Consider the following 11,296-nt stretch of genomic DNA (forward strand, 5'->3'; position numbering starts at 1 on the left):
AAGTGTGATAACAATAGTATTAAACAAATAGGATTGGTATCAAACAAATTGTTGGAACTAAGCAATAATCTACAATTTGATGATTCATATTTAGTTATCTAACAATCTTCTTTAAAAGTACTTGCCGTTCTAAATCAATCTTTATTGGGCAGCTCTTACAGATTTTACTTTTCCTCTGGATGCAGAACATTGGATGTTGGATTACAGACAAGCTTCCCAAATGAGCCAAGAGTCGTCTCCCAGCTGTGGAGTCTCCGCTGAAGTGGTCCAGCACATCCAGTGGCAACGACAGGGTCTCTGCTTTGTATCAAAGCAGTCATTAGAACATCCGTTTGATCTTCATCCATAAGTGGGTTTTCTTTCTGATACTGGTTTGAACAAATTTGCCTCATCATTAAAATGAAACAAAATCTTTTGCAGGTTGGAAATGGCTGTGAGTTTCAAATTAAGAGCATGATAATGATGACCTGCTGCAGTGTTTTACTTGGGGGTGTCTCCAAATTCTTTTTAACATATATAATTTTTTTGAAATTTTTTAAGTTTTGTAATTTTTAGTATGGATTTCAATATATTTATTTACTGCACATTACAGATCAAACACTTGTATTATGGTTTAACTGCATTAACTACTTCCTTTACCATTTTAAGCACTTTGGGATTGTGATGTGACCCATATGTTAGTTTGTTCAAATGAATCACAATGTTTAGCAAATATTTTCCTTGTGTCGCCACGGAAACCTTCTATTTAGAAAGGTACGGGGATGTACACTAACTGCTAAGCAGCTTTTAATGCTGTGTGTGCCACCCAGGCATTTAATGGGATGACTAAGAAAGATTTGTGTTGCAGCCTCACCAAAACATGCTTTAAAACGCTCATTTAAGCTGTAGGAACCATAATGATCGGGACTTTCTTTCATGGCTGGAAATGCATAGCGTATGCCAGAGACCAGAGGGCTGTCAAACTATCCATAATGCCTTCTGTTTAGTAGTGCCGCTTGGCTTTCCAGCGCACACACCCACTGGTGCTGTGGTTGAACTGCAGTGAGAAGCAGCGCTCCCCTCATTCATCATGGGGAGTCGATGAGTGTTTGCAAATGCTGTCTTAAGTCACACAGTTTTAAACATCTTGATCCTAATCTGTTTACTCGAAACCCCTAACCCAACCGTGATCATGAGGCCAAATGCTGGCTGATAACAGCGAGCAGAATGAGAGTTAAACGATTGCCATTGTAATGCGGTGTGGTTAATGCAGATGGCAGAGATCAGGGAGATGGGAACGTCTATGTTTGTGTGTCTGTGGATCTCCACCCGTTTACTGTTTATAGTATTTTTTTCTTTTTTTAATAGAAACTCCTTCAAAGTAAAGCACCTTTCTAGAAAGTGTCAAAAGCAGTGATTCATAACATTACAGTTTGTTCACATTGTGATGGGATGTTTGAGCTGAGTTTAATTTAATGTCATTGTGTGATCAGGGGTAGTTTTTAGTCATGTTTTTACCATTTTCATGGACTTATATGAGATTCACAAGACCAAATGAATTTTGTATTTAACACAGCTGATTCAGTACCTTTAAAAAATATAACGTTATCCTATTGTAGCCCATTTAACGACATATGGAGTGCAATTACCCACTGTAATAAAGGTAAATTTACAAAAGCAAACATCTGGAATTAATAAGTAAAATCTAAAACTGATCACATCATTTACAGTAAAAGCTGCAAGTAGTAGACAGAAAGTTACATCTTGTCCAAAGTTTGCTTTCATTATGTGACTAAACTCTTCCTGTGGTGTAACACCTGGTGCAGAAAATGATGAGGCATCCGCATTGTAGCAGTTCCTGCTTTTATTTATTATTTCTTTCATTTGTGTTTGTAAGGTTTTTAGTTTGATAAAGCATCTAAGATTAACATTTTTTATTAAAAAATGCGTAAATGCCACCCCCTTAAGATCACAGATTTATTACTTTAGAATCCAGTAACTCAATAAAAATACACATTTTATGAGGCCATTCCCTTTTGAGCAGAAAAAGAATGCCACTCTACTCATTTGAATTATCAAGTATAAAACTGAAATCTATATTTCTTAAGGTTTAGAGAAATTAAAGAGTTGGTAAATTAAATAACATTTTCCAATGTGTGAAAAAAAACACACTAATCCTTCTCTCCTGAGATGCATAGTATAGTTTTATGTCCTGAAGACACTTGACTAAACTAACTTCTGCGTTGTTTTAGGGATCAGCTGCGCCGGTCTGGACCTCCTCACTTGACTCCAAAAGATCAAGGTTCACGTCTGTCCAACTCCATTTTCCCACATGTCGTACTCCAAACAGGAGGTTCACTGACAAACACACAGCAAGCTCGTTTCCCTGAACCCCGGAATCCACAGCAAGCTGTGTTGTTTCACTGTCTGTCACAGGTTTGGCCTTTTGCTGCACTTCAATGCAGCAGCTTGTTCAACACAATCATCTAATAATTTATCTCTCTCCTAGCAACAGTGCGGTTTGTGTTGTGTGCCAGGTGGATATTTTTGTGTATTTAAACATGATGTCAAGCACATTTTTATTGGTTCTAATCAGAGCAGCTTGACCTGTATTTAATCAACAGAGCGCAATAAAACAGGACATTTTTAGGATTTTTAGAATGACCGTTTGAGTTTTCGAAGGCAATCCTCTTAAACTTGGAGGTTGAACACACTTTCATGTTTTTTTGCGATGGCACGGCGCCGGAGGCACACCGTATTTATAGGTCATGTGATACTTGGGTCATTTTGAGGCCCGCACAGCGGATCACCAGGATCAAACGCTCTGACTGGCTCAATGACTCAGTGAGTTATAGATGGTTGGAGGCAACAGGGTTACACATACAGTATAAATGTTTTACAGAACACTAATTCACATCAAGCTTTCAACTTGACGTTGATTGAGCAGGAAAGTGAAGAGCTACTGAAATGATGCCTGAGTTGGTTTTAGTTAGGCTGGTTCCTTTGAGCTGTGCAGTTGTTTAAAAAGCTGTAAAATGTTTGCCCTTGAGCCTCTTGTGTCGTCAAGTCGTCCATCTCTGTCACCGTTCGTTTGTGATTGTAGTGATAAATGCCCTTTTTCAAAAGTTAAACATACGTTTAGTGTCATTTTCTGATTTTGTCTCTTCTCCCTATTCAATATTCCATTGTTAAATTGTCAGGTTGAGTATGTAAAGGACCAAAATCAACAGAAATGGACAGGTTAGAGCCTCCAGCATTTCCTTAACTTCCTTTTTCCTGTCAGAATCTGGCTGTCTAGACCGGTCCAGCCTCGTAGGGGAGAGATGCATTGTGGGGTAACTGCAGCTTGGACATGAGATGATTACAATGCACACAGGTATGAAAAATGCTTCTTTAACAGGAGCTCTCAGGCCTCAGGGACCAACTTTCCTGCCTGAGTATTGAAGTTGAGTCATGGTGTCTGGACTTAAAGTCTTCCTTCTTCAGTCCACTGATGACTGATGAAGCCACTTGGATGAGTGGTGAGACATTTCAAGAAATAAGTCTGTAAGTCCAGATGTCATGACTCAACTTCAAGACGACGTCAGCGGGATAAATGAGAACTTTTATCAACACTTTCCCGTCTGAGGTTTTCACCTCTGCTTTAGTTTGTCCAGTTTGACACAATACTTCTGACTCAGAAAAATCAAGTGAACTCTGTTATTTATTTTACTCTTACTGACTATAGTCTCAATGCAGACTTTTTGCTTAAAGTTGTAACATTCTTTGAAGATCCAGGCTATTTTTTTAATATGAAACTTAACTTTCAGTAAAAACCTGTCAATTTTTTATTCATTTATTTGATCAAATTAAAACAGCTGTATATGGTCATATTAAAAACTTTTATTTTACCTTTTATAGAAATACTTTTTGCATGTAAATATTACACCTTTGAAGGATAAAAGGCTTTAAAGAATGTCCTCTTTAGTCTCGTCCTTGAACCTCAGCATTTTTTTTACAATAAAATATCACTATCTTTCATATAACATGTCCAAAAAATCTCTTACCTCAATTTTTTTTCTTAAACATCTGCATGCTGTTCCTTTTATGAATTGATTCCTAATCTTTCAATGGCTGTGAGCTTCAAATAAGAAGCCAATACGACTTTAGGTTAAGAGGTGCTCTGACATTTATTGTTACTGCTTTTTATTTTGTTTGTTTTGTCATTGGCGTTTCTTTTTAAATATTCTAAGAAGATAAATGTGTTGCAAGTCTGTAAGAATTTCTTGGATGTAAAGGAACAACATTTCTCTATGTGGATAAAAGCATGTTTGAGTTTGAAGATCACAATCATCTTATAAACTTTCAGGACTTTTCGTGATTTTCATCCTTCATAATCAGACTTTTTTATTTGTTTCTCGATTTAAAAATTGCAGAATACAATTTTTGTAACAGAGAAATGTATGTGATTGACTGTCTGAAAAACTATGTAAAATGTGTTATGCTAGCAAAGTAACAAACATATTCTTTCTTCAGGTCAAACAGGCCAATGACAGGCTAAATTGTATTTACTTGCTCTGAGATGGTTTTATAGGAGGGTTCAATATAACATACTATCTGGTGTCTGGGTCCATTCCATGCCCACGCACAAACTCATTCACTCTGCTGGACTTTCCTCAGGCAGTGACCACTGTTGATTGTAAGTGAAGAGCTGATAAACTGTGATCCAGCCTCTCCCCCATGTGGAAAAGTTAAGCACAGAGTTTCCAGTCAACCACCACTTTTATCCAATCAGATCCTGCTGCTCCTAAACTTACTTTCAATATGATGAAAAAAAAAAAAAAAAAACAAAGAATTCTTGGAAAAGTCAAATCTCTCTAAGAAGTCTTTGTTGGTATGAATGAGATCTACTCATGATAAACAATGTTGTCATGGTAGCTGTGTCCTCAATGGGATGGACAGTGAAACTCCCTCTCAATTTTGACAAAATGCAGTGTTGGAAAGCACAATATTTTGTGAGTCAAGCACAGCCAGACACATGCCTGCACCACCCTGTTTCCATTGCTCAACTTTGGATATGGTCTGTTGCACTCTCCCCCCATGTGGCATCAATGTGGCATCTTTTGTAAAGGTCATTTTTTTAAGAAAAAAAACAAGCATAATTTAAAGTTAGGTAGGACTTTTTTTTTTAGCAAAAAATATCTGAGATAAAGTGTTCCTTAAAGACAAAAGTTTAATTGGAAGAGGATTTGTGATGGAATAAAGTACCTCCCCCCTCCCCTTCCACCTACCGGCACAGCCCCCTCCCACTCTCCAAAGGTGTCCCATTCACTTTTTTTTTTTTTTTTTTAAGTCGAGCCCCTCCTCTCTGACGAGATAGCAGCGTGGGTGAAGCAAACTTCAGCGTGTCCCTTTCTAACACTCCACGGACTCTGTGCCTTCATCCAGAGCCAGGATCATCCCGGAGCGAAAGCCAGCGCGCGCGCGGAGCATCCCGCAGGAGAGGAGGGAGGCTGTTGCGTCAGTTCGAAGAGGACTTATCCGGGCACTTTTACGCACGAATTTTACGCACGAGGACTCGTTCAGTTTAAGGACTTACATTAATATTTTCAAGCTTAATGGAATAAAACACAAGTAAAGGTAAGTTTTACCCCTCTCTCCAATTGTTATAGTCTTGAATTTTAACTTACAGTTCATTTTTAAATGTTGCCATTTTTATTTTCTCGCATTTTTATGTTTTTTTTAAGTTTAAATAATTACCTCAACTAATTAAAATAGTTTCATTCAGTGAGAAAGAGGTTTTAGAGATTCACAAATTACATCCAGTGCGAGTTGTCCTCAGATAACCCACACAGACAATATGAGGAAAGTTTATTTAAAATATTAATGTTTGATTATACAAAATTAATTTACTAGAAACATGTTATTTCGTATTATTTATGAGCAATTAATTAATTTTAGTAAAATAATTGTAAAGGAATCACTTTGACAGTTAAGGAAAGTATCTTAAAGGTGCATCATCAGGTGCTTCAAAAATCAATTGGCCAAAAATGTGTAATGATCAGTTTTTAACTTTATTTTCCTTTCTACGCTGACTTTCAAGTAAAAAAAAAAAAAAAAAATCATGTGGCTTAATAATTTCAATGCAGCTATAAAACTTAATCCATTGCCACAGTTGCACTCCCTGCAAGGCTTTCTGTCAAATCCACAGATGAGGCTAGAAAAGAGTCACAAGACTGTTAAGTGCATTTCAGGTAAAAATCTTTGGATGCTGCTTACAAGTGCTCCCCTAGTTGCAGTGTCCACTGGGACCCACCACCTTTGTTTATACAGCGGGGTGCTGGCGGGAGCAGGGGTCCACAGCTCCTGTCATCCTGTCTCCACTAACTTCAAAGTTTGACCTCACAGGATGTGTTACCCTTCAATTCTGCCACCCACAAACTCCCTGAAAACCTCAGATTTTTACACGTTTGTTTTAAAAAAAAGAACTAAGTTAGTTTAATTGGATGATAAACTTAATTGTCCAGAAAGTTAAAAAAAAGATTAAATATGTAGTGCTGGAATTGTGTCCTAATAGAGATTTTTATTGTTTTTGTCCCCAACAGATGGTACTAAATATAAGGCATGTCCTGTGGTTGTATTGTCTTTGTGAAGCTGCTGCAGCAACAGGTAAGGTTTGAACAGTTCCATCCATCTTCTTCCTTAAATCTCTTCTGGTTACTCCTCCTCAGTCAGCCTCATTGAGTCCCTCCCCCTTTTTTCTTCAATTTTTTTTTTTTTGTCCGTTTCTCCTCTGTTCTGATAAACTTGTTCATGTGGAGTTCCAAAATATAAAGGCTCTTAAAATAGTGTTAAAAAAATATTCTTTGAGTGGAGGTGGCCTAAGTGCAGAGGTTGACGTTGCCTCTGTGGCTCTATTGGCCCCTTCTCTTTTTGTCCCTGAATGGACACCTTTTAATTAGACACCACACGTCTGGGAGCTGAACAGCTGGTTGTATCCTACATCCTAATAAGACCATGTGTTAAAGCTCATAGGCTCATGCCTTTGGGGCTGTCCCATCACCTCGTCCTGAGAATTCTCCACCTTGTTTTTTGTGAATGTTTTCCAAAAGAGGGCAAAGAGAAGAAAACATTCTTTCTCTCAAGTAAACCTCAATATACTGTCAATCACTTTGTTACAGATATCCTGCTATGCACAGTCATTTTACCAGCATGTTTAAAAATGAGGATTATGTTTATAAATTGTGTTTTAACTAGTTTTACAATGCAGAAAATTTAAGTAGGAAAAAGGAAAAACACACTTTTTGGATGGATCTGTCTTTTGTGAACATGTAGCCGCTGTTGGTGAAAGCTCAGAGGTGATGCAATAACTCTCCCTCCTCTAAGCTGTTATGTTTGACATCATACAAACATACTGTACATTCAACAGCCTTAAATGTCTTCCCACACCCATCGATGTCAGGTTGAGGTTAAAGTTTCCAAAAGCTACTTTCAAGTTACAGTACTTTTTTTTATTTATTAGGCTGGGTGTAGTTGTCACACCCCATCAACTGAAATGAGTCAGGCACTACGTAGTGTCTGCTAACAAGCTCAAAGTATAAGAGAAAAATACCTCAAAAAAAGATGAAAATATTAATAATTATTGTTGTTTTTTTCTCTTTTAGCTTCCCACACATTATCAATATTCAGACCGGTAACTGGATCCCTGTCAGGGAAAGTGACTCTTCCCTGCTTTTTCTCAACAATACCAACATCCGCTCCAGTCATTAGTCCAAACGGAGCAATCATTTATGGACGTGATTCCTTGAGGATCAAATGGACCAAGATGGAAGGAAATACAGAGTCTGTTGTGCTGGTGGCACAAGAAGGGATGATCAAGATAGATTCGAGTTACAGGAACCGAGTGTCAGTGCCCAGCCATCCTGAAGATGTTGGTGACGCCTCACTGACGATGGTCAAGCTGCGTGCCAGTGATGCAGGCACTTACCGCTGCGAGGTCTTGTACGGCATCGAAGACACCCAGGACACAGTTAGTCTTGATGTCAGCGGTGAGATTTTTACATTCTCCGACACTCATTAGCCAGGAAATCTCAATGGAATCATGGAAATGTTGCTTCAAGGGCTTAATAATGACTACAAAGTTACATCAATAGGTTCTTAATGATGCCAAATATACAGGTTATGCTCTGAATTAATCCATCTAAACCTTTAAAACCAAATGTCGATGATATTGAACCGATCAATTAGTCTTATTTAAGTTCTTACCTGTTAAAGGTTTTCTCTTACTGTTCATCAAAATGTGCTTCTAATCTGCTGTCACTTCAGAATCTACTGAATATTCATTCAAACGGTGTCAGAAGGAGAGCAGAATATGTAAGAATCAGAAGGGGAGCCCACCAGCTTGTACTTCTTGTCCGCATTTACGTAGTTTTGACATTTTTTTTAAAGTGTTATGGGAAATATTGTCTGGCTCTAATTGAAAACACGGGTGGGGAGAATATTGGGATAGTTTTGGTTTACAGACTGCACAACCACGTTTCTAACTATCTGCAATCTTAATTGACACCATCAATCAAATCTTTTGCGTCTTTCGACTGTCCACAAATATGGGGATTTCAGGGCCATGGCATCATGTGCAGTTATCTTGTTCATTTGTGGTAAACTGTAGAGTGCTTTGCATATCCTCTAGGCTCCCCCTTTCCGTATAAAGTGCATGATTCAGTTATTTTACTCATAGATTCTGCTTTATAAGACATTTACCCACAATTTACCACTCCAGATTTGTTCTAATGAAATCCAGATGGCAATTTCTTTGCAAGAGAAATGTAGCAAAATCATTATTTTCTCATATTTGAAAAGTATGCTTTTCAAACTCTTTTGTTTCAGGTGTTGTTTTTCATTACCGAGCAAAAACCAGCAGATACACTTTAGATTATCAGAAAGCTGTTCAGGCCTGTAAAGATATCGGAGCAACTATTGCCACCTATGACCAACTGAAAGCAGCCTACGAAGATGGGTTTGACCAATGCGATGCTGGCTGGATGGCTGATCAGACTGTTAGGTAAGCATCTTTAGATATTCATTTTTGAACAAAGTTTGTGTTTTAGATGCACATTATACACGTTGTGTTATGGCAGCGAGTAGTGACTCATGGATTTTTTGTTTCTCCACTCACAGATACCCAATTACAAGGCCAAGAAAGGGCTGTTTTGGAAACCTCATGACTAAACCTGGCATTAGGTCGTATGGAATCAGAAAACTCACAGAGACCTACGACGTGTACTGCTATGTGGACAAACTTGATGGTAAGAGAGTATCATTTAGAGGCAAAAAGCACAACCTAAACGATGAATAATGTACTAAAAAAGGAAACATTTGTGTATGTTCATATGGCAGCAAAAGAAACAAACAGAACCAGCCGCAGCTTTTGTATTGCCATTGTTCTTGGTTTTTGATATTGTCTCAGTTTGCTGTCGACAACCACAGCAATATGCTGTGGTTTGACCTGCTTAAAGATAAACAGAAATTTTTAGGGTAATACTTTTATGCCACATTTATTATGAAAATTCCTCCGGGACCCACAAAACAATAATTTCCTCTTAATGTTGAAATGTAAAAATAAGATAGCAAACCAATAAATAAACCCCAACGTTTAGCCTCTCTTTAATTACAACACCTTTTTAATATCAGCATGACAATTTTATGTTGATGATATAAATAATAAAAAAAAAGAAAATCTAGTGGTCTGGATGCTGAAAGTGACTTGTTGAGGGGAGTGTCGTTTGTTTTGTCTGCAGTAAGAGGGGAACACATTCCTGAGTGGAAAGCCTCGGTATTCTCAGCGCCCCTATAAATCAGCGCGTTTCAGCCAATATTGTGATACTTGAGGATGTTACACCCAAAACGAAGTGAAATGCAGCAAGAAATCATCTCGTTTCATAACGATGATTGGATTCAGTCGCCAGTGTACAATTTCTTTATTTCATATTATCCTTTAGGAAAAAACATCTTAAGGTTGAGATTCACCAGTGTGTGATCATAGGGAAAGAGGCTTTAGAAGGCAACTGAAGGTGGGATTTACTTTACTCAATGGGAAACTTGAAGTACAGACATGGGTGCCGACAGGGTGGGCACATTGTCTGCATTGTTATCCCACATGAGGGTTATGTGCTGACAGAACTACTGTTGTCCAAAATGTTAAAGGTGGGAGATGTTTTGGGTTTGGGCCTTTCACAAAAGTGAGTTTGTCATGATTTTAGGATTTCCAAAAGTGGCTTTAAAATGAGTCATTACCCCAGCTATGTTTCTTCTGATAACAGGTTGCTCTAATTTCTGCTTTCATTTATTTGTCTTTTCTTTGCTTCAATTAAGGTGAGGTCTATTATGCTCCCGTGACCCGTAAGATGACTTTTCAAGAGGCCAGTGAAGAGTGCAAAAAGAGGAATGCCGTCCTTGCGTCCCCCGGCCAGCTCCACGCCGCGTGGAGACAGGGGCTTGACAGATGCGACTATGGCTGGATGTCTGACGGCAGTGTGCGACATCCTGTCGCGGTATCCAGAATTCAGTGCGGGGGAGGTCTGCTTGGTGTCAGGACCATGTATCGCTACAGAAACCAGACCGGTTTTCCAGAACCAACAATGAAGCTTGGGGCCTATTGTTTCAAAGGTAAGTGTCTTAACTGTCACTATTTATTGCACAATAAATATTAATATAAATGTAGGCTTGAATTTGCATTTCTGAGTATTTCTTTATCAAATCATCACAAATCAAGAGGAGCCAAAAAATATAATGGAAAAAGGTTGTAGTTATGACCTGGGCCTAAAATGGCAAGCCACAAGCTCCCTGCTCCTCTCCATTCTGATGCCTTCAGTTAAAGATAAATAAGATAAATGTACGTCTTCATTTTCCTCTCCTGAGCTGGTATCTGGGTTGAAATTGTACAGTTAAATAGCTGCAATATTACTCATCATTTTTGTTGAAACGCTACTGATAGGTTGCGGTTGTGAGGGGCTGCAAGCTAGTAAAAAAAACAAAAAAAAAAACAACGGATGATGGGAAATAGGGGAAGGCTTACTCTGCACCAACTGTCCCACCCACAAGTTGGAGGCGAAATTGTAATGCACTCCTGCCCTGCAGAAACTACGTCTTAGAAAATGATACAGATTTTTCTCATTTTGGGTGAAAACAGCACAATCATAATTAACAGACAACTGGAAACGCTTTTACATTAAATCAAAATATGATTGGAGTGGATCTTTAATTTATGTCAAAAGCCCAATGTAAGGTTATAATACAAATAATAATAAAATAACTTGTTTTATTGTTTTGTACAGCTTCT

The 11,296-nt window shown here is 38.2% G+C and overlaps 1 protein-coding gene and 1 long non-coding RNA gene across 2 annotated transcripts in view; both read left to right on the forward strand.

Annotated features, from left to right (window-relative positions):
- Positions 1–240: 240 nt before the first annotated feature.
- On the forward strand, positions 241–6,080 carry LOC118599090. Its single transcript, XR_004948375.1, has 2 exons — positions 241–349; positions 2,232–6,080. It is a non-coding gene; the product is annotated as an uncharacterized LOC118599090 (long non-coding RNA).
- Positions 6,081–7,614: 1,534 nt separating this feature from the next.
- LOC118599089 (versican core protein-like) overlaps positions 7,615–11,296 on the forward strand; it is a gene marked incomplete in the record, with an annotated part of 10,105 nt that continues 6,423 nt past the window's right edge. Inside the window, 4 exon segments of the mRNA XM_036213388.1 lie at positions 7,615–8,006; positions 8,845–9,019; positions 9,136–9,263; positions 10,330–10,614. Of these exon segments, the coding sequence (XP_036069281.1) occupies positions 7,784–8,006; positions 8,845–9,019; positions 9,136–9,263; positions 10,330–10,614 (811 nt within the window).

This window comes from Oryzias melastigma, linkage group LG9 (genome assembly GCF_002922805.2).
Source record: "Oryzias melastigma strain HK-1 linkage group LG9, ASM292280v2, whole genome shotgun sequence".
Classification (NCBI taxonomy): Eukaryota; Metazoa; Chordata; class Actinopteri; order Beloniformes; family Adrianichthyidae; genus Oryzias; species Oryzias melastigma.